The 22,770-nt window shown below is 42.6% G+C and overlaps 1 protein-coding gene across 2 annotated transcripts; it reads left to right on the top strand.

Moving 5' to 3' along the window:
* The first annotated feature begins 246 nt into the window (after positions 1-246).
* Positions 247-22,271, top strand: TBC1D9B (TBC1 domain family member 9B). 2 transcript variants are annotated; one of them, XM_063413309.1, is made up of 22 exons: positions 247-451; positions 2,702-2,812; positions 5,638-5,756; positions 6,764-6,992; positions 7,648-7,906; positions 8,557-8,764; positions 8,897-9,109; positions 9,266-9,427; positions 10,061-10,211; positions 10,567-10,781; positions 11,523-11,640; positions 12,228-12,513; positions 13,166-13,295; positions 14,456-14,554; positions 15,267-15,335; positions 16,144-16,384; positions 16,680-16,745; positions 16,890-16,961; positions 17,378-17,428; positions 18,497-18,544; positions 18,994-19,100; positions 19,860-22,271. In XM_063413309.1, exons 1-22 carry the CDS (start codon positions 334-336, stop codon positions 20,550-20,552), a joined length of 3,765 nt encoding a protein of 1,254 aa, XP_063269379.1. In that variant the 5' UTR covers positions 247-333; the 3' UTR covers positions 20,553-22,271. The 2 variants fall into 2 exon arrangements, with proteins under 2 accessions (XP_063269379.1, XP_063269378.1); XM_063413308.1 differs by lacking the exon at positions 17,378-17,428 and having other exon boundaries at positions 248-451.
* The last annotated feature ends 499 nt before the right edge of the window (positions 22,272-22,770 follow it).

The following is a 22,770-nucleotide window of genomic DNA, read 5'->3' as shown; positions in this document are numbered from 1 at the left end:
CTTAACCCTCCCTCTTCCCGACACACCTTCAGGCCGTTCCATTCAGGTGTTTTCAAGGCCACAGTGTGCCAGAGGGGAGGCAGAGGAGCTTTGCAGAGGCCGGCGTTGAGCCCCGAGTGCCCACCGCGCACAGTGCGGGGAGGCGGCACCGGGGCTCGAACCCGCGGCCTGGGCGCTGCGCAGGCAGTGAGGGGGCCGGGCCGCCAGAGGGCGCGGTGGCGGCGGGCGCGGTGCGGGCCCCGTGACCCGGCCCGGCCGCTCCCCCCGCGCCGCTCCCGCCCCGGCCGGGCCGGCCCAGCCCCGCGGGCCGCTCCGCTCCGCAGCCCCGCCGCGATGTGGCTGGGCCCCGAGGAGGTGCTGCTGGCCGGCGCGCTGTGGGTCACCGAGCGCGCCAACCCCTTCTTCCTGCTCCAGCGCCGGCGGGGACACGGCAAAGGGGGCGGCCTCACGGGTGAGGCGCGGCGGGGCCGCGGGGACGCTGCGGCCCGGCCCGGGGTCCGTGAGCGCGGGGCGGGGGCTGGGAGGGCCCGGCGGGGGGAGAGAGGCGCGTCCCGCCCGTGTCCTCGCTGCTCCTCGCTGTGTGTGTGAGCCCGGAGCCCCACGGCCGCGGGGTCCGTGTCCGCCCCCGGCCGGGGCTGTCAGCGGGCAGGCCCGGGAGCTGCTGCCGGGGAGGACACATCACTGATGGAGTGCCTGGGACCGTCTTCTTCTCTTGTCAAAAATGGCTTCTCAGCCCTGCTCGCGTTGCTTTGAATTATTAAGGTGGTTTATTTGCATATTTTGTGGATGTATGTGCTTTTTCAAGGTGTAGAGGATGACAATAAGACGGGATTTATAATTCGCAGCAGTGTGGAAGTTGTGCTGTCCATGGGCCGGGGGTGAAGCTGTGTGCGTGCAGCCCAGTGGAAAATACCCCGTGTGTGGGGAACAGCCGCGTTTCTGACATAAACTGCTAAAATAACATGACTGTCACCAAAGCAGAATGTTAACAACAACAACAACAAATCCCCTCACTTTTAAAAATCCCATTTATGTGCAGGATGCTTTAAATTATGTGAATTACAAAGAGGCGAATTTTACTTTTGTCAGTTACACATAGCGACTGTCATGTATTAGCCCTTTAGGACTAATTCCAGAAATGGTGCAGCTGTTAAACATCATTAGCATTTTTCATCTTTTCACAGTGTTCAAAATTACTTTGCACTGCACTGTTTGATGTCACCTAACTTGTACAGTTTTGCATTAGGCCTATTGCTTGTATTCTACAATTTTCCAGTTTTTCCCAAAAAGAGGCGAGTGTTGCCATTCTGGGAACATTTAAACTGATGTGTTCCTGAGGGGTTGAAGCTTTGAGCTGTGTTTACTTTTTGAGGTAGTGTGGCTCAGTGAGAGTCTTGTTCAGAGCTCCTGCAGGTTAAAAGCCACGTGTCCTTCTGGAGCTGTGCAGCTCTGAGTGACATCTCAGAGTCAGAGTGGGATGTTCAGCTGAGCTGGAAAGGTCTTTGAGTTGCTGTCAGACTCAAGTTATTAAACATCTCATTACCAGTCTGTGTGTCAATATTTGACACGTTCAGTATTGTCATAGGAAGGATTCAAAGTTAACTTTTAGTCCATATCCTGCCTAAAACAACACAAGAAACCCAGAGCCCAAACAGGTCCTGCTGTGCTGTTTACATACGTGTTTGGTTTAGGTTTGTCACATGGGCTTGCTGTGGGTGACGTTTCACTGCAAGGACAATCAGTGGTATATTCTTAATTTGCTAATTGCTACATAGATAGCCAGGAGAGATAAGGGAGAGGAAGTGGCATGTTTCTTGATAAGGAATGAGATATGCATGAGTGCAGTTTGCACAGGCTTACCGAAACCATGAGAGCTGGGAATTGAAGAGGAGTAACCATGCTCCCTCTCCAAGTTCTAGTACTAGAGGACTTTTAATCATGAGTGTGTTGCAAAGTTAATTTGCATTAAAGATGCTCACAATGCATTGTCTAGAATAACAAAGCAAATAATCATCTTAAATATCTGTTTTATCTAATTGAAATAAAGACTTCATTGAAGTAAATTGGTTTGCTTTACAAAGTCTGGTCCATCAACATTTACTCGGGAAGTGTCTCCTTTCTTATTTAACATCATATAAAAATATTTTGACTTCTGTATTACCAAATTTTGAGTTGCTGATATATCTGTTTAATCAAAGTACTTCTGGAAATATCCTTGAAACCTGTGAGCACCAGTTTTTCTAGATCTACTTGATTCCATTTGAACAAGTTATCTACTTTTGGCAGGGGTGATTCTGAAAAATGCAGTGTTGAAAACTCTTGAGTCTTTTAGCTTGGTAGCTAAAAATCTTTTAAAAAAATCTTAAAAATCACTATAAGAAGCAAAAACCCCACAGGGGAAGACACATTTCACTTTAATTAGAGAGCTCTTCTATGAAGGTTGGGGACTATAATGAGGCTTAGTAGGCATTTAATTGCCATCTAAACTTTGTCTATTACCAGTGGGACAGGCTGCAGTTGTTTTTTAGGTTGACTGCTTTGTATCTCCATTTTCTCAACCAAGTGCAGCAGCTCTTCCATCACAGCTCTTCACAGGCTGTGAACATCAGCATTTTCTGCAGTGATCATCCTGTGTTTTTGCTTAACCCAGATCTTTGTTTTGGTATTCTGCTGCTGTAATTTCTGTCTCTTTGCTCCCTAGGTCTCCTTGTGGGAACACTAGACGTGGTTTTGGATTCCAGTGCCAGAGTTGCCCCATACCGGATTCTGCACCAGACTCAGGACTCTCAAGTGTACTGGGCAGTGGCCTGTGGTATGTGACTCTTGTTGGGGACTGGATTTGAGTTGTTCTCTTGTCTTTTTGGTTCAGATGACTTGTTATCCCACACAGGAATATCCTATGATTGTTTGGGACACTTCCAAGAGCTTCCAGTGGTGTAGTGGGATTCCAGAAATGACAAGACTCAGTGTTGTTTAAACTGTAATTGAGGAACTTGAAGCCTGCAAAAGCTTCTGTTTCTGCAGATATTAGGAATTTTCTTTCTTCCAAGATGTAACTTGTATTTGGAAGGCTGCAGTGAGATTGTGCAGTGAATAACAAATGCTGGTGGTGGTGGGATGATGTGCTGCTGCCTACCAGGAGCATGGCACAAGATGGGAACATGTAACATTTTTCAAGGTACCAGAGGTACTTCGGGGAATCTCTTGCTCCAGTTTATATTTTTTCTATTATTTCTGGCCTGGAATAGATGTGTATATAGATCTGGAAAATGGGCTAGGATAGTATTTTATTTTAACATCAAGGCCCCTTTTACTTGAGAAATGTAACTACTCTTTTAAAATTTCATAATGCAACTGTCTGATGCCTGTTAGTGAACTTTGATTAAAGCTTTAGATCCTAATGCTTGCTAAAGAGGAAATATCTCCAGCCATATTTGTTAGACCAACTTTGTTTATAATAAGAATCTTCACTTCTCACTTTGTGGTGGAGATGTAAGATCTGATCATGAATGAATCATTTGCTAGGCCCACAGAGACTGATGTCTTGTTTTTCCTCTTCCCACCTTCTCCCCAGGCAACCAACACAATATTCTCCCTTGCAGAGCTATTTAAATTCTGCAGAAGAGAGGTTTAGAAGTTGCCATGTTTCACAGAAACTCAGGTTCCCCTTTGAGGAGGGTGGAGGCAGAGAACTAAGAAAGACAGAAAACAAAGTGGCAGATCAGGAGCTGCATAGAAAAAAGGAGAATATTTAGTGCAGATCTGTAATTTTATGGTATCTTGACACTCAGTAAGTTATTCTTGTTCAATTTCAGGAGTGTTTTAGTTGATACCCTCTGTATCTCAGTTACTTTTAAGCACTGCAGCATGTAGAAGTGAGATGGGCTGGGTAACACCCAAATGGAGTTTGATAAATTATTGTACAGAGTAAATATGAGTAAACACATTGTCTTCATCCAATGTTGGTTGGTTGGTTTTTTTTTGGTCATATCTGGTTCTCATACTGCTGTCAAAGTAAGACTACTGGCATTCCTTTAAAGTTATAAACTGTATACTGCTCTCTAGTTGAAAAATGCAAATATTTTATCTAAGTTCACTGTGTGTAAATACTAGTGGGCAGCAATCTGGTCACACATGCAGCTTCAGCTCTTCAACGCTTTGTTCTCATAACCCACCTTGTAGGAATCACAAATTTTTACTTCTTCATGGATGTCATTCTAATATTGTTCTTACAAAGATGTCAGTTAGCAAGGCCAGGCTTATTTGAGCAATTTGGCTGCTGTCACTTGGCAGGAGATGCAGCTCATGAAACAAAACAGGACACAGACTTTATTCCCCTGCTGCTGTTGCTGAACCTGTGGGGGTTTTTTGCAGTCAAAGCATCCTATAATTGATAGTTCTGTGCCCTTAAAATAAACCATTTTGTGTTTTTAGAAACATTGTCAGATGCTGTGGTAGATGTCAAGTAAATTTATACACAGAGGCAACAGAACAAGCTTTTGTTGTCATGCACATTGGGCCATATACACAAACCCAAATTCCCATCCCTGCAGTCCTTTCAGACAGGACAGCTCATTTGCTTCTAGTTTTATTCTCAGGCATTGGATTTTTATGGCTTGATGGCCAACTACAGATATATGAAGAGGATTTCATGGCTGAAGCTGCCTCCCAGGGAACTGTTTGTGTCGTTTGTTTTTCTTCTTTTCCATCATTAACTACACAGAGTGGTAAAATGTACTCATAGAGAAACTGAGTGGTGGCAGGCATGCTGTTAACATTTTTAGATATCTCACTGCATAAATATGAAACTAGAAGGTAAATTGACTGGAATATGGCAAAGAGAAACTTAAAAACGTCTTTAACTTGCATTTTAAAAGATTTATTTTCATCTGCATTTAACAATGTTTTTTATCTTGTTAAAGGATACTGACTTTTTAAATCTCTTCTGCTTTTTTTTCTGTCTATAGTGGTATCAACAGAGAGGAAGAAAAGACAAATATTTGAAATAATTAATGGAAATTAAGGCAACTTTTTAAACAAAAGTCCTTTAAATTGTTTTTTGAACTTTGAATTGGTAGACTCTATGGTTAAAGACAACTAACTGTTGGATAGAAAGTTGGCTGAGAGGTTTTTGTTTAAGAAAGAGAACTTCTTGACATAAATATTTGGGTTGCTTTTTGATTTGTATGCTCCCTGCTGACCATTGCCCCTGGGAAGTGGAACCTCTTTGTGGGTGTTAAAAAATTCCAGATGTTCTAAAAATTGTTCCAGTTTTAAAGTTCTTCTGGTAGGTCATTATTTTTGTTTTAGAATGCCAATAATTAAAAGAGTGCTTCTTGACAGGAACATGAGAATGCTTTTTGTCTAGGAGAAAGGCTGTGTTTGGTGGGCATTGGCAACAGGATGATCTGTTGGTCGTGTGCTGAGTATCCTTGGTGATAGTGGAGACATTTTATTAGAAACGTGATGGTGGTGTACATAAAATATCCTTGATGTCTACATTGTTGGTGTGTGTGATTTATCCTAATCACTGTTCAGTAATTATTAGTTTCCTGCTATGAACTTGGAGGAAGAAAGACCTCATTCTAATTTTTTTTTTCTTTGCTCTTGGAATCATCTTTCTCCCCCATCAATTAGGATCATCTCGTAAGGAGATCACAAAGCATTGGGAATGGCTGGAGAATAACTTACTGCAGACTCTGTCCATCTTTGACAATGAAGAAGATATCACCACCTTTGTCAAGGGCAAGATACATGTAAGTGACATGTTTCCCTGAAGGACTTCCAGATGCTGAGAAAGGACAGGGAGATGGTTGTAAGATTTTTTTTGTCCTTTTCAGACATACACAGGTCTGAAAGTGTCATGGAATTCATACAGCATTGTCAACATCAGATCCCAGTCAGAGCAAATACTGAACACGTATATTTGAAGAGGAAGGTTTAAGAGCAGTAGAACTCAAGGAACAGCCTGCATAGGATGTTTCTACTAATCCAAATATAATACCTCTTTAAAATCCTTGCCAATTGTGCCTTTGATGCAGGGAGAATGGTTTAACAAGGGTTCATCTAGCAACAAATGGAGAAGAGAGAATTCTAGTTTGCAGGCAGTGTACTTGCCTTGGCAGTGGTCTGAAAGGCAGCTGGGTTGTAAGGGAACTCCACCCCAACTGCACTCCAGCTGACTTTGTCAGGTGTCTGCTGGTTTTGCAGTTAACACACTTCAGATTCCCAGCCCACAAATCCTCCAGAGCAGAAACTTAAAAATACAGTTCTTTATTGAACTGCAGGAAATTGCATCTTTTCAGCTCTCCTGTCAGACTCTGTATTTTCTGTGTTTGTCTGTCCATAAGACAGATTGTGGTCATTTGTTTCTCCTTCTGGCCAGTCAAGATCTGACAGGCTGCAGAGTTCTGCCCTTCCTGGCAGATGATCTTCTTCCAGTTGAAGTAGCACATGTGCAAGGGAAAAGAGATCTCAGTTCTCCTGCAGGATGTTCCAAGTGTTCTCAGGCCAGCCATGAGGAACTCAGTCAAACATTAAACATGAGTGGTTGTGGCATGTATTCAGGAGTGGATCCCAGACTCCCACAGGATCTGACTGCCCTTTCTGCATGTCTTTGCTGTTTGTGACATGACACGATAAGTGCTGTGTCTTGTTCCTTTGTGCCTTCCGGATCGCTGCTGTGACCCTTTGCTTTGTACGTTATTTCTGTCAGCAGGCACCTTCACTTCTGTTTCTCCTCTCTCCTCCCACAACCTTTCAGGGCATTATTGCTGAGGAGAACAAGAATGAGCAGCCCCAGAGTGAGGAGGATCCAGGTAAATTCAAAGAGGCTGAGCTGAAGATGCGGAAGCAGTTTGGGATGCCCGAGGTGGAGAAGTTGGTCAATTACTATTCCTGCAGCTATTGGAAGGGACGTGTCCCCAGGCAGGGCTGGCTGTACCTCACTGTCAACCACCTCTGTTTCTACTCCTTCCTGCTGGGCAAAGAGGGTGAGTTATGAGCCTACACGTTGTGTTTCTGTCATTTCCCATGATCTTTTTGATGCAGTTGATCTTTTATGTGAACTCATTTTTAAGCTGACAGGTTTTTTTCATTTTGGGAATCCTTGAGCTCTGTCTGGCTCAGCATGTAAATCAGTTCTTGCTCTCAAAGTCACTTCAGTGCAGTTTAGACTGAATGCCTGAGTAATTTTTTAAAACATTTCTCAAGTTGTACATCTGTATTACTCAAACTAGATTACTTTTTACAAGTCAGACTGGGTTAGAGAACCAAGCAGTATTTTAACGTTGGTGAATTCTATGTGGAACACCTGCCAGGACCCAATATTTACAAAGCCTGAACTCCAGAGTCCAAAGCTAATTTGCTGGAAAGAAAGAATAAAAACTTGAGTAATTGTAGTTGAAAACATTTATTGGATGGGAGATAGACCTTTTGGAACTGCATTATTTCTAGTCTAGTTAATCCCAAAGGTTATTTCCAAGTCTTTTTGGAGAACCCAGTAAAAATGTGAAGAAAAGAACTGTCCATGTGTAAAAGTGGGGGAAAATGCTGCTCCACTGAGAGCTTGGAGGCTGCTAGACTTTCATTTCTGTTTGGTTGTTGCCTCAACTGCAATAATAGTATTTTTTAAATTCTTTTTCTCAGTTACATTGGTGATCCAGTGGGTGGATGTGACCCAGCTAGAAAAAAATGCTACACTGCTGTTCCCTGAGTGCATTAAAGTGAGCACGAGGGACAGTGAGCTCTATTTTTCCATGTTTCTCAACATCAATGAGACGTTCAAGCTGATGGAGCAGTTGGCCAACATTGCAATGCGGCAGCTACTGGATAATGAGAGCTTCCTACAGGACAAGTCTCTCCCAAAGCCCAGGAAGCCTCTTAAGAACATCTCTGCATTAAAAAGGTACTATGATCCCAGCAGTGAGAAAAGGAGACAGGTAATAGGGGGTTGTAAAGATAAATCTGCGTTATTTTATGACTTCAGGTGCTACTGGGGTTTTCTTACTCTAGGGGCTGCATCACTGACTTCAGTCATTAGCCTTCTGCTTGTTCTCTCTTTCTTCCCATCCCAAATTGGAGCTGAATTCACATACACCCTCGTGTCTTTCTCATGCATGGCTAGGTACTGTCAGAAGGAATTTTCAACTAGAAACTGCTGAAATTCATATGTAAAAAAAAAAGTGAAGGAAGAAAATTACATCAGCCCCTTTGTCTGAAATTAAAGATTCATAAAAAGAAACAGATTTGTATTGTAATAAATCCTCCCACTGGGGACTATTCTCTGCAGTTTCAGGATCTGATATAACATTTCAGTTTTGCAGATGCACTTGCATATTTTATCTTGTATTTCAGGACATACCTTGTCAGGGAGGCATGTCTGAAGGCTGAAAGAGGAGTCAGAGGAGGGTGGCATCTCAGTTAGAGAAAGGAATACTAAGAATACACAGCACAGTCTGAAGGTTGTGATTGGAATGAACATTTGACATTAGTGTTTGAGTGGGTTTTTCAATTGAGTAAGAAAGTTTCAGGGTACTACCCTTTACTTTTCCCCAGAGACCTGGATGCTCGAGCCAAAAATGAGTGCTACCGTGCCACTTTCCGGCTGCCCAAGGATGAATGCCTGGATGGACATACAGACTGTACCTTGTGGACACCCTTCAACAAGATGCATATTCCTGGCCAGATGTTTGTTTCCAACAATTACATCTGTTTTGCCAGCAGGGCAGAGGAGGCCTGTCATCTCATAATTCCTCTCAGGGAGGTGGGGATTTCTTAGCTACATGTTAAGACTACAGGCCTCTCTTCTCTTTTCTGTCCTTCTGTCTTTTGTGCTATGCTTTATGGATAATGGAAAACATGCCAGATCCAAATGGCCCTTGTCTTTGTGTTCTAGGTGACAATAGTTGAGAAAGCAGATAGTTCCAGTGTCTTGCCCAGCCCTCTGTCCATCAGCACTAAAAGTAAAATGACCTTCTTCTTCGCCAATCTGAAAGACCGCGATTTCTTGGTACAGAGGATCTCTGACTTCCTGCAGAGAACACCATCCAAGAAACCCTGCAGCATCGACAGGGATTGGAAGTGGAATGTGGCTGATCCCAGCAGTGAGGTACTAAGGAAATAGCTGGGAGGAACTTTATCAACTTTTCAGAGCAATGCTCCTTACAGTGTGTTTGCAGTGCTTGTCACCAGCCAGTGCCATCTCTGTTAGGCCATGAGCAGAGGAGGGAGCATGAGCTCAGACATTTTCTGTTCTTTTGTCCAGGAGATTCCAGAGCTGCCTTCCAGCAGCCCCCTGGCTGTCAGCCCCACATCTGCTCTCAGCCATCGACCTGTCAGCTTCTGTGCTGGGCAAGTGCCAACAGCCTCACAGGGACTGCTCAAACTCTTCAGGAGGAATTCAGAGGAGCTCTCTGGACCCAAAGGGGTAAATAATATTTTCATGTAAAACAATTAACTTTAAATAGTTTGCAGTAGGTTGCTGATTTCCTGGCCTGCTCTAGGATGGAAATGCAATTTATCCCTGCTCAGTATGACAGATATATCAGTATCAGTGTGTGTCACAGTATAATGCTGCATAGAGGTAACTGTCAGCTTACACTGTTTGTACTGACGTACCTGAGATACTTGACCAGAGGCTGAGAAATGAGTGTTACCACTGTTCTGGGATGTGAATTCATGGCTGTGAAGAACAACTTTTCTTCAGAGCAAGAAAGCGGAGAACTTGTATTTCTGCTTGCTAGTTAATCATCATGATCCATGGTTCTACTTGCATTTATGTAGAGATTTGCAGGGTGTAGTTGGAGAGACTTGACTTTAAGCAAGGTCATAAGTGATTCAGAACAGGGTAGATTAGAATATACACTTTTCTTCAGCAGAAAGAAGAGAGAGTTTGAATATCACAATGTATTTTTCCTGTGATTTTTTCCTGTCCAATGTGTGTTTCTATACACATTTCTACGTGTATTTCTATCTATTCTGTACCTATATCCAGAAATCACCTGTTACGAACATAAAAATGCAATAATCTCCTAAAATAGCCATGTTTGTTCCTATGAAGGCAAAGGAGAAGATGAAGGAAGAGTCTTGGAACATTCATTTCTTTGAATATGGGCGAGGGATGTGTATGTACCGCACTGCCAAGACAAGGGAGCTGGTACAGAAAGGAATCCCAGAGAATCTCCGTGGAGAGCTGTGGCTCCTTTTCTCAGGTAGGATGTTGTGCTGCATATGTTGACAGCAGGAATAAGCTTTCTGCACATCTCAAAGGAAAAGGTATGAATCTTAGGTCATTCCAGAAGAAATTATTGACAGGTTAATTCCATCTGAATGATACTTTTTGGTGGCTTTCTTTATTATCCTAGTAGCTGTTTGGCCTCCTTTGTCTGTGTTTCAGTGTTGGGACCTAAACTTTAACATGATTTAACAATGAGGTTGTTGTTACATTTTCACATCTATTTGTAGTTCATGAGTTCATGCAGTGCTTCTTGGCTCTCTCATCTCTGAAACTGGAAATAAAATCTGTGTTTCAAAGCACCAGAGGTAAAGCAACGTTTGTCATTTCAGGGGCTTGGAATGAGATGGTGACTCATCCTGGTTACTACGCAGATCTTGTGGAAAAGTCAATGGGAAGGTACAATCTGGCTACAGAGGAAATTGAGAGAGATCTGCACCGCTCTATGCCGGAACATCCTGCCTTCCAAAATGAACTGGGGATTGCTGCCCTCCGGAGAGTCTTAACAGCTTATGCATTCAGAAATCCAACCATTGGGTACTGTCAGGTAGGAAAGAAGACTTATTAGTTCCTACAAAGTGACCATGATTGACCTGGACTTTTTCTGCAGTGTTTTGCTCAGTTTCAAGCTTTTCCTTCTTGCTGTCTATGTAGTGGTGAGAAAGTAGGAAAGAAGTTATGCTGCATCATCTCTTAAATATCCTTTGAACACAGTATTTAAGTAGACTTTTCACAGTGCTGTTAGCTGTCATGTCAGAGTCTTTAATAGCTTTCCTGCGAGTGCTTTCCATAATTCAGAAAAAACATGTACTGGTTTTATTAAAAGGAGCAATTAAATCAAATAAGTGATGTTGCACATGGACAGCCTATTGAAAATGAAGCCATTTGCTGGTTTGTGAAACAACTTGGTTGAAATTCAGGTTCATTTTGTGTATTGCTGTGATGTTACAGGTTCTCATTATGTTGTTCTGTTATGGCCAAATTCTTACAAAGATTTTTATGAAGATTATTCTAGATTTGAAAATTATTCTTGTTCACGTTGTTTACTGAAAGTGACAAAAGGTTATCAAATTATTTGCTGCCTCATGAACAGAGGAACTGAAAACAGGAAGAAAAATTGGCTTAAGGTCATCTGTGGATTCAGATGCCAGTAGAAACTGGAAATAGATGTGACTCTTAGTTTGCTGTATTCATGCTTTGAAAGTTTAGCTGGTCTGTAATAGCAGAGCTTTCATGAGGACCTCTGTGTTTTTCCCCTGCACCTGTGTTTGCTGTGCATGGCTCCTAGGCCATGAACATTGTCACCTCAGTGCTGCTGCTGTACTGCAATGAGGAGGAGGCTTTCTGGCTCCTGGTGGCTCTGTGCGAGCGGATGTTGCCAGATTACTACAACACAAGAGTAGTGGGTGAGTCCTTGTCACATTCCTGCTGCAGCCTGGATTTTCAGCTGCACCAGCATCTCCCAGGAACATTGGGTTGTTCAGAATTAATTAAATGTGATGCGGTTTAAAGATAATGAAGTACAACTCTGTTCTTTTTAAAGTGGCAGGGGTGTGATGGACACATAGGAACAGACACTACAGGCCTCCAAGGTAGTTGTTCTACCTTGTAGTAATAACAAGGAAGATGAAGTCACCAAAAATGAGTATCAGGAGGGATCATTAGCAGTAAGGAGGAATATCTAGAAGAACATTACTGAGTTTTAGTTTTCCCCATCTGAATGATATGTCAAATCTGTGGAACAGGCTCTCAGGAAAAGTTAGTGAAAGCTCTGGGCTTTTAAAGTTGGTTTGTATAAAGAGGTTGTGTCTGCATGCTCTGCAGTGTAGGAATAGTCTCATTGGTTTTATTGAGAACAGGGAAAAAATTAATGTCTTAATTTTAGTTATGCTGTTCAGAGGCTTATATGAAATTTACTGAACTCATATTATTTGGTTTATTAATTGCTTAGCTTGGTACAAGACACCGCCATTGTTTTGTTTGTCTGTTTCAGGTGCATTGGTGGACCAAGGCATCTTTGAAGAACTTACTCGGGAGTATCTTCCACAGCTGTCAGAAAAGATGCAGGACCTGGGAGTGATCTCCACCATATCCCTTTCCTGGTTTCTCACTCTCTTCCTGAGTGTGATGCCCTTTGAGAGTGCTGTGGTCATTGTCGACTGTTTTTTCTACGAGGGAATCAAGTTTATCCTGCAGGTGTCATTGGCCATCCTTGATGCCAACATGGAGAAGTTACTACAGTGCTGCGATGAAGGTGAAGCCATGACTATTTTGGGCAGGTACCATTATTGTTCTTATTTATAACAGAATAGTAACAGTGGCTTTTAGTCATCATCTCTTCCTACCTCATAGCAGATCACAGATAATGCTCTAGGATGAAACTTGAGTTTCAGAGAGGTTTGCTGTTGCTTTCTGCAACAGCTGAAATTAATTGTTGCCTCAATGATGGAGGAGTCCCATACTTCTGGAGCTGTTTTGCAGCATAATGAATTCCTGCATCTCAGTTTGAATTTGAATTCTTATAGATCGTTTATTTGAAGTTTACCTATTAATTGTGGTTTACTATTTAGAACAGATCCTGGTAGGAATCACCTTTTAGAAATATAAAACCTTATCAAGCAGGTATCTCCCAAGTCTAGTAAATGTAAGATTTTCTTGTTTGAAATGGGAATCTCTTCTATGTGCAGCAAGATCTTCAGCATATGACAAGAAGCCTACTTTTAAGAGAGCAAATACCCCCCCAAAATAGGGTGAAAATCAACTTTACTCCAGGTACATTAAAGGCATCATTGCAGATTAGATGGGAAAAATTAAATTCTCCTTCATGTTTAGATTAGTGGTACAAAGAAGTTGGGAGTTATGCATATAGGATATTCTTTTTTCTGGACACTAATCCTGGAATCTTGCATCTTTACTTATTTTTGTCCACAGATATCTGGACAACGTAGTTAACAGACAGAGTGTGTCTCCCCCTATTCCCCACCTGCATGCACTTTTGACCAGTGGAGATGACCCCCCACTTGAAATCGACATCTTTGAACTCATCAAAACTTCATATGAGGTAAAGTTCTCGCTTGGTTTTTGCCCAAGAGATTTCTTCTCTACTAACATCCCTTTTTATACTTTGTGCAGCCAAAATCTGAGCAATATTCATAGACTGAGGTGCTTAAGGAGTGCAGGCTGAAGCCATTCCACCTGCTTGGTGTGAGTAGAACCTGACACTGTTGGCTGATTACAAAGTGTCTGCCAATACCAGAGGGGACTAAAATGAAGAGTGCAAGTAAGGAAGAAGTTAAGGACTAGAGATTTCTTCCTGCTTTGTCAAAAAAGTCTCCATTATTACTTCTGTTTGAGGATTGTCAGTGCTAAGGAGTTAAAGGAGGAAAATTCTGGGTAAAAATTGTGAAGTACTCTGCAGAAATAGGAAAGAATCCCAGTTCACATACATAGGAATCCTGTTCTGTGAACCACATTATAGTAATAGGAAGGTGACCTCAGAATGGTGCCAATGCTGTTAAAATATCTCTGCACAGATAGAGGTGTTCCTCACAATCCATACCAAGAACAAACTCACAAGAAATTTGATCCTGAATGATGGAAAGAGCACAAGCGCAAGAACTGATGCTTGGCAGTTCTTCTCTGCTAAGTGTGGGATCATTTTCCTCTTTATCTCATTTTTCACCCCATCCCCTTCTGGCTGTTTACAGTCAGGCAGCTGTCATTTTCCTCGGTGTTTTGTTTGCTTCTTCAAATCTGCCATCTCTGTTTGTTCTTGGTTTCTTTTTATAAACGAGTGTCACTGAATTCATATTACTTGTCTGACCTAATGCATAGAAAAACTTCTTGACTGTGGTGTTTCTGGCTGAATCTCATGGGGCTCCTAGAGGAAAAAATGACAGGGCTGGAAGGAATGACAACCTGTCTGTTCTCTTATCTCTGCCACAGTACAGGACCTGTATTTCTGTCAGATCCTTTTTCAGGTTTTCTGTAGAGACCTCTGATGTTGGATTTCTCATGAACTCTGAATTACTTCTCTTGCAGGACAGGAGTGAATAGGGAATAGAGCTCAAGTTTTTTCTCATCTTGCTGCTGGTAAAAGGCTTCTAGTGGGTTTAGGTCATCTCTGAGGGCATAATACACTTGTTACAGAATGCGTAATTGAAGATGGGTTGTTCGCTCTTCAGGAGATGATGTTGACCTGATCTGCTTCCTTTCTTGTAGAAATTTGGCAATCTGAAGGCAGATGACATTGAACAAATGCGTTTCAAACAAAGGCTGAAAGTGATCCAGTCTCTGGAGGATACAGCCAAGAAGAGTGTGGTATGTGACTCCCAGACTGAATGAGCTGCCAAATGGCACATTCATGGAAAGTGTTTTGCTGTGAGCATTGAGAAACTTTGTGCTGTAGCAGACCAAGTGTTAAGACTGAAGGAATGGTTGAATGAGATGTTTCTCACGGAGGGAGATAAAAAACACCTGTAGGCTTTGACATAGCCTCCCATGCCTATTGCTGTCTGTTTTAATGCTTGCCTGGAATCTTTGAGAAAAGCTGGCTAGCAGATAATTATTTTACTGCCATTTAGAGACTGCATTAAGGAATTTTACTGAAGGGTTCATGGCCAAAGGGGTGTGTCCATATTTATTGCCATTATCTACCATGTCCTAGGTGGAGAATCTCATCAGTGTAATCTCATCTATTTCACTGTTGTTCTTTGAATGCATCCAAGTCAAATATCTGAAGATAAAACCAAGAGGGAGGGGTGACACATTCTGCTCAGCCAGGTCTGCACAAACAGGAAATAAGCACAGTAAACTACTGAAAATGTCAGCAGTTTCTGCTTGACTGCAAACTGCCTTCCTGATTGGTTTCCAGGGGTATTAGAATGATGATGTTTTTCTTCTCATTCTGTGTGGTATCTCCTTGCAGTTGTCTTCTTCACAGAAAAATCTGTGTAACACAGAAGAGAAGATATGAATTGTATTTGATTTTTCTACTTCTGAAATAAATTGTTCACTCTATCCATAACTACAGGTCCGAGCTGTGTCTGGTGACATTGGTTTCTCTATGGAAGAACTAGAAGAGCTGTATGTAGTGTTCAAGGTAAGAAACCTTCCTTGAGAGTGAGGAAGAGATGTTGTCACACAGTACAAATAGCAAAGTAAGCTGAAAGGGAAGCAATGGCTTTTAATTCTAAATGTGACCTATCAGAAACTGATGTAGCATTCTGTTACACATGGTTCCTGTAGGACTGGCCCTGTTACTATTTGGTTAATTATTTTTAAATTTTTTTCCCCCAAAGGTGGCCAAACCACATTCACAGTATTTGAATGATACTCCGAAAGAAACTGTAGAGTCAATAGAAGAGAATGTGACATAGCCCTGAGAATGGGGAGCTAGGATTGACTGTACCTCAGATTTTATTCTCAGGTTTCACATTGACCTCATCTGTAATTGTGACAAGATTACTTAAGGGCTTTACCTCTATTTGCCAGCATATATTTTTAAAAGACTGGTATTACCCAACTGCATTTCCCAAAGTCGGTTGTGCTCTGTTGTAGACTCGGAGAAGAGAGGCTTAGGTCTGAAACCTCCACGTTCCCTGTGCAATAAAGCCTGAGTGACATTTTGTTATGAAAAAATTATGAAATTATTTAATTATTTATTATGAAATTATGAAATTATGTTTTGTATTTTTCACTTTAAATAATTCCATGTGTTTTTCCCAAAATCTGTGTCTCTTCCTTCATTTCATATTCTTTTGTAGTGAAGTAACACTAGGAATCACAAGGCAGATAATGTGCTTCCTGAAACGTCTCTTCTTTGCTTCCTCAATGCTGTTCTTGAGCTGTGACAGTCTCCACTCCTGTGGAGCAGCATAATCTGCCCTGTTAATCCCTTCCCTCCCAAGGCCAAGTACCTGATGAGCTGTTACTGGGGGAGCAACCGCGCGGCCGCCGCCCGCCGGGACCAGAGCCTGCCCTACCTGGAGCAGTACCGCATCGACGTGGAGCAGTTCAGGGAGCTGTTCAGCAGCCTCACCCCCTGGGCCTGTGGGGCACACACCCCTGTGCTGGCAGGGCGCCTCTTCCGCCTCCTGGATGAGAACAGGGATTCTCTCATCAACTTCAAGGAGTTCGTGACAGGAATGAGTAAGTGGGGTTTTTGAAGAAGATGGAATGCTGCAGAAAATGTGTCTGTCCTTTTCCGAGAAGAGAACTGAAAGGAGATAATGGTGTGCTCACTGTCATGAGGGGGGAGGGTGGCAGGAAGCCTCAAGCTGGATGAAATACGCCTTTTTGGTGTGGATTTCATTATTGATTCTGCACAGGACTTTGAGCAGTCATTGTATGGGAATTCATTCTGGTTAGAACCCGTGTGCAGAGGGTGATTCTTTATCATTAAAGTGCTATTTTTCTTAACTTTTTTTTTTTTTTTTTTTGCCAGGTGGGATGTACCATGGTGACCTCACTGAAAAACTCAAAGTACTCTACAAACTGCACCTGCCTCCTGGTGAGTGACTGCTTCTGTGTACTGCTGCTATTGAACACAAGCTGCTCTGACATCGACAGGGAGTGCCTCAGGAGTTTTGCTAATGAAGTGGGTCATACTGCTGTTCAGTTAGAGATTTTAACATTTGCTTCTCTCTCAATGCAGCTCTGAATGCAGAGGAGACAGAGTCTGCTTTGGAGGCCACAAGTTATTTCACAGAGGATGTGACAACAGAAGGTAATGCAACATTTCTGTCTTTACCTCTCAGTTAAGCAGAAGTTGCAGCATAGATCCACGTGCTCTGAACAGTGATTTTGTATAAGGCATGGTCTCATGCTGGCAGTGTGTTAGGATGGCCAGTGTGTTTGAGTTCACCTTCTTCGTTGCATGATGAGGAAGAATTTTGAGGCTAAAAGTCCTTGGAATGGTGCCCATTCCATGCAGGATACAGCATGCTCTGAAACATGGGCACAGACTGCTGAGGAGGAGCAGTGTGCTTTCACCAGCCCCTGTCTCTCACCCATGATTTAGGTTTTTCATGCAAGTCTCATTGTCTCTTCTTGTTTTTGTTTCTTTCTCTGTGTCTGTGTCTGACCTTTCCTTCTGTTTTATCTGGGATATTGTCCCCTCAACCCCTTTTTCTGCTGCTCAAGTATCTCCTTTTGTCTCAGAGCTGGATATCTGCCTGCACTGTGAGTCTCAAGGTCAGTCCATGGATTTCGTGCATGAATTGAGCATGGCTGTGGTGCTGAGACCACCTGCCAACCCAGGGTGCTGATGTACATACTCTGAAATTATTGCTGCTGCTCCTTGCTCATGATACTTTAATTATTAATAAAGTGCTATAAGTAATTAAATATCTTTCAGACTGTTGAGTTTCAGCCTTGATCAAAATAGGTTTTGTCTGGCTTCTTTCAGTGGAATTCATCTCGTCCTAAAAACTGGTGGTCAAAAAGATGCTCAGAACAGAGGGGGGGTGGTACTAGGCTTGCTGGCCTGGTAGGTGATCCCTGTGCCTCCTCCACAGTCCTCCAGTTTAAAGGAATAAGGATGCATGCCACTGAATTGCTGAAGTGTTGGTAGACTGGTTTACTGCATTTCTTAAAATACAACATTAGGGATTGTCAAATGGGAGGTCAAAGTATGTCAATCATGCTAAACATTTACCAAAACACAACAGTGCCCAAAAAAAGTCTGAGTAAGTACAAGAGGTAATTGTGCAGTTTGGTGCTAAGTGGCTGATTTAACAGTCTGAGTTGAACCAAGACTTCCTATTTGCTTTTATGACAGTGTAGGGAACCAGAAGTGAAGTTCATGAAGTTAGACTGCAAATTGCTCCTAAAATGTCAGTTCAGGCAGTGAATAATGGGGAGTGTAAGCATTAGTCACATATGTGCTCAGTAGTGGTTTGGGGTTTTTCTATTCATTATCTTGCTTCGGACGACTGAACATCCTTGTCTTTAAGCCATCACACTGCTTTTCTATCTTTCATATCTATGTTTTCACACTTTCTTTTAAGACCTCTGCGTTCTACCTCAGCTCCTCAACCCACTTTTTGAGTGTGGCTCTTTATCCAGCTCATACCATCAGCCTCATGCTTGCATCCTGTTCTGTTCACTCCTCTAACCATAATAAGAGAGTGTGAGATTTAACTTCTATTAAACATACTCTTGTATAATTTAAATTTGGTATATTGAGTTGTCTGAAGTTCTTTGTGTGTTGTATTACTGAAAATCAGCTATTAATTATTTTATAATACCATAATTCTTTAGAAACCCAAGAAGATAAAGGAAGGAGAAATGAGAATGGTCCAGAAAAAGGTAATTTCATCAACAGTACGCCATATTGTAATCTTATCTCTCTCATATCATGATCTGTTCATTGTCCTATGGTGATCAAGAAGACCTTGCAAAGTGTCCCTTGTGGACAGAGGTAAAGCAGGAGGTGAGCTGGAAAATCAGCATCCCTTGTGCCTTACTGCTCCAACTCTTTTACATACCAAGATCACAGCATTTGTAAATCATGTTGGGAAAGTTATCAACTCACAGAGTTCGTCTGTGAGAAGTCAAGCTGATGCAGCACTGTTAAATTTTTTGCTCTACTGAGCTGCATCAGATAAACTAGCAGGAAACAAGGCAGCCTTCCTGGAAGATGCTTTCCTGGGCTGTCTCCATCACCTTCTTCAAGCCTGATTTTTGTTGGCTCAGCATTCACTTTTTAAGTCTAAAATCATAAACCATCTGACTAGTGGCTTGTTCTTGTCTTGCAGAGGAGAAAGGTACCAGTCCACAGGACTACAGATACTACCTAAGAATGTGGGCCAAGGAGAAAGAGAACAAGAAAGAAACCATTAAAGATCTCCCCAAAATGAGCCAGGTAAGAAAGGAGTATGAAGGTTTCCAGTGGCAGCTTAGTGCAGTTCTGCAGTACGTGCAGCCATTGTGCCAGTATATTCAGTCCTTGCCCATAGCTTTCCCTGCTGTTCTGGTCTGGTGAGCTTTAGAACCTCTAATTCCACACATTTCTGTTGAATTCTGCAGTGGGTATGGACAATCTGCTTTGTATCAACCAACCAAATGTAATGGATTCCCTCTGCCTCACAGACCAGTTTTTCCTATAAGAACTGCACTCTGTTTTCCCTCCAGAGGAGGGTGTTTCAAATACGCCATCAGTCACAGAAACTTGTTCAGCTTTCTTGGTTTTGCATTGCTTCGAGTTACAGCTGCTTGGTGGAGAGTGAAGAATGTGGTTACAGAAGGGAGAGTCAGATGGCTGTTGTGATCTTTTTTGTCTCTAATTTCCTTGATGAGTCTTACTTAAAACAGTTCAGAAATGCTTAGAAGCTGACCACAGAAGAGTGGCAGAATAGAAGTAAAACTTCAGGTTTTCTTAGCATTAGTGAATATGTGACTACTCTGTTCATCTGTCAGCAGAAAACCCACCACTATTAAATTGCCAGCTGTGTCTCAATTTACCCTCAGCAGAGAGGGGGAGTTTGTCTGTGTCAGACTGTTCTGAATCAGTGCAGTAAGTTGCCACTTGGTGGGGAGGCAAATAAGCAGTGAGTCATTTGAGATGGTGCCTGTTGCTTCATCTGCCACTGATACATGATTATTTGGTCTTTGTCTTTTAAAGGAACAGTTCATAGAGTTATGCAAGACCCTTTACAACATGTTCAGTGAGGACCCCGTGGAGCAGGAGCTGTACCACGCCATCGCCACTGTGGCCAGTCTGCTTCTGCGGATTGGGGAAGTTGGAAAAAAATTCTCAAACAGGCCCACGAGGAAGTCTGAGGACTGCAAAGCAAACAATACCCAAGATCCTGTGAGTGAAGAGGAGTCACCAACATCTGAGCAGAGTCAGAATTCAGCAGTGGAGCAGCAACCCCAAGGTGACCATGAGGACAAAGCCAATGTTGATGCTCAGCCTGAAAAAACACAGCAGGAAAACCAAACTCTAGGAGATGGGTCAGGAGAAGGACAAGGCTCTCCTTTACAGCTGCTATCAGATGATGAAACCAAAGATGATATGTCCATGTCTTCCTACTCCATGGTCAGCACGGGCTCCCTGCAGTGCGAAGACATCGCGGACGACACGGTGCTGGTGGGCTGTGAGGGCAGCAGTGCAGCTGCCAGGTATGGCAGCACCATTGACACTGACTGGTCCATCTCCTTCGAGCAGATCTTGGCCTCCATGCTGACAGAAACAGCCCTTGTAAACTACTTTGAGAAAAAAGTCAACATTCTCCAAAAGATCAAGGATCAGAAGAAGGTAGAGAGGCAGTTCAGTTCATCCAGTGACTATGAACTTTCCTCTGTGTCAGGGTGAACTCAAGAAAGCAGGAGTTGTCTTTGGGAGATAAAACAGGAAGATAGTGCGGCAGATGGCAGGATGGTTTGGTATTTTCTGTTTGGGGTTCTTTTTGTTTATTCAGAGACTAGAAACTACACAATTACAATAGAATCCAGTTGAGAAGGGGCTCCTGACAATGACTGTGTAGGTGTTTCTTTGGCTACTCTGGCTGAGAGAGTTAGATTACATTCTTGAGAGCCATTAGAACCTAATAGCCCCCGACATATAGAATTACCACCATAAATTATGCATGTCTGCCTTTTGCTATCTTTTATTTCAATGAAGTTTTATTTCAGACAGTAACTGCTCCTTGCCTGCCCTTGTTTGCTGTAGGTTCCTGAGTAACTTGCACAGCAGATGCAGCCTGGCTTGAAACCATGCTCACCTCTGGCTGCCAGTCCAAGAGCTAATGCAGTGTAGTCAAGTACTGTAGGACTCTGACCTATAAATAATCTTCTACGTTCTTGTAAGCTGTTCTGTGACTCAGCAGCTATAAAGCAGATGTTCCCCACTGCTCCCAGCACTCCAAGATCTAAACACAGACATTACTCAGACTTTCAGGTTTCTTTCACATGGGATTTGGCATTTTCATAGTGGATGATCACTTATTTTCTCCTTCAGAATTCAGGAATTTTCAGGCAGATGTGGTTTTCTAGCATTTGCTTTTCTATTTCTTTGAAAGACATTTGTTTTAGTTTGTCTGGGAAGCCACAAGCTCCTTGACTTTAGTGCAGAAGTGATACTGAGTCAATCAGTGGGCCCATGATGGTTATAATGAGGGAATAAGTTCCTAAAATAGAAGTCAGTGAATTAGCCTCAGCATTCCAGGGCAGTGGCACACTGCTCTCCTGTACCCTGTCGGTACATTCACTATTTAGTGCTGATTCCCTGTTTTTCCTAGCTAGTGATGGGTCCAGTTTTTAGGAGGACCCCTAAAAATATTGTGATCAGTCAGCCCTCACAAATGCTTGGGGCAGGAGCACTGTGCCACCTGCTGCTGCTCACTGTCCTTTCTTGAGAGTTTAAAAATGGATGTGCTCTTAGAAACTACTGCACATCCACGGGCATTTGTACCTGAAGGGGAACATTTCAGAGCAGTGTGACTCTGCCACCAGCTCCTTATAGGAAACCTCAATACCAGAGCTCATTCCAGTTAGATGCAGAATAACTGGGAGACTGAGTGAGTGATCTTTTAAATCAATTAAAACCAGAGGAAACTATGAGTTGCCCTTCTGGTAGCAGGGTGTGTTCTCCAAGGGAGGAGAAGTAATGCTGTTACTACAGATAAACTCATCTCAGCACAGAGGCCGTGGCCTTGCAGGGGCAGGGCGAGAGACGCTGCTGCTCACCCAGAGCAGACCTCGCACTGAGGGCAAGGTTTGATCCAGCTTTTGGCTGGCACTTGGGATCTAAAGGTAGGAAGGACACATGTGGATGTTCCCATTTAACACTGCTTGGTGTGCTACTCAGTGTTAATTCATCCTCGTGACATTTTTCGTCTGTATTCACAGCTGGTACATATTTCTTATTTCTCTGCCTCCTCTGTCCTGTATCACTGGAGAGCAGCCATTAGTAAAATTGCTTTTACTAATTATTCAGTAATTTATTGTAATTTTTTTAAAGTACAAATAATACATGTGATTTTACACTGTCTGTCTTACCTGTCATGTATTCAATAAATGAATCAGAATCCTATAGGCTATTTGGCTGTCATTTATTTCTCTCTGAGGTCATGGAGCTGGTTCTTTACCCAGTTATGAGAAAGAGTGTGTCACCAAAACTCTGGGAAAAACAAGAACTCTCCAACATTTTTAGTGTTAGAGAATCAAGGCATTACTTTATTCTGGCCAGGATGTGCAACAGAAATCATTTCATCCACACATACCCAGGTGTGCAGAGGAAATCATTCCGTGACATATGGCTCTTTACTAGATTTTTCAGATACTTTCACAGTCAAAACCCATAGAAATTCATTGATTCGATGTTCATTGGTCCCAAGTTACATTTTTTTTAGTATTTCGTTTCTTTTGGTTACAGATTTCTTTGCCTCCGATGCTGATGAGCTCCTCATTCCTTGGTTCTCTTACGGGTCTTTTCCCGAGCAGGTGTTGCTGACCGTTCCAGGAGCGCTGTGTGGAGCTGATGGTCCTTCATGGTTGTGATCTTTTCTGTATCTTCTGTGCTTCTCCCAGTG

This window comes from Prinia subflava, chromosome 16 (genome assembly GCF_021018805.1).
Source record: "Prinia subflava isolate CZ2003 ecotype Zambia chromosome 16, Cam_Psub_1.2, whole genome shotgun sequence".
NCBI lineage: Eukaryota > Metazoa > Chordata > Aves > Passeriformes > Cisticolidae > Prinia > Prinia subflava.
Note: the sequence above shows the minus strand (reverse complement) of the source record. Positions and strands in the feature narration are given on the sequence as shown.

Bases quoted from the DNA above. Each gene is read 5' to 3' on its own strand.
- TBC1D9B (XM_063413309.1), top strand. From the start codon at position 334: ATGTGGCTGGGCCCCGAGGAGGTGCTGCTGGCCGGCGCGCTGTGGGTC. The intron at 452-2,701 runs GTGAGGCGCGGC...TTTGCTCCCTAG, and splicing joins CAAAGGGGGCGGCCTCACGG to GTCTCCTTGTGGGAACACTA. The intron at 10,212-10,566 runs GTAGGATGTTGT...TTGTCATTTCAG, and splicing joins GCTGTGGCTCCTTTTCTCAG to GGGCTTGGAATGAGATGGTG.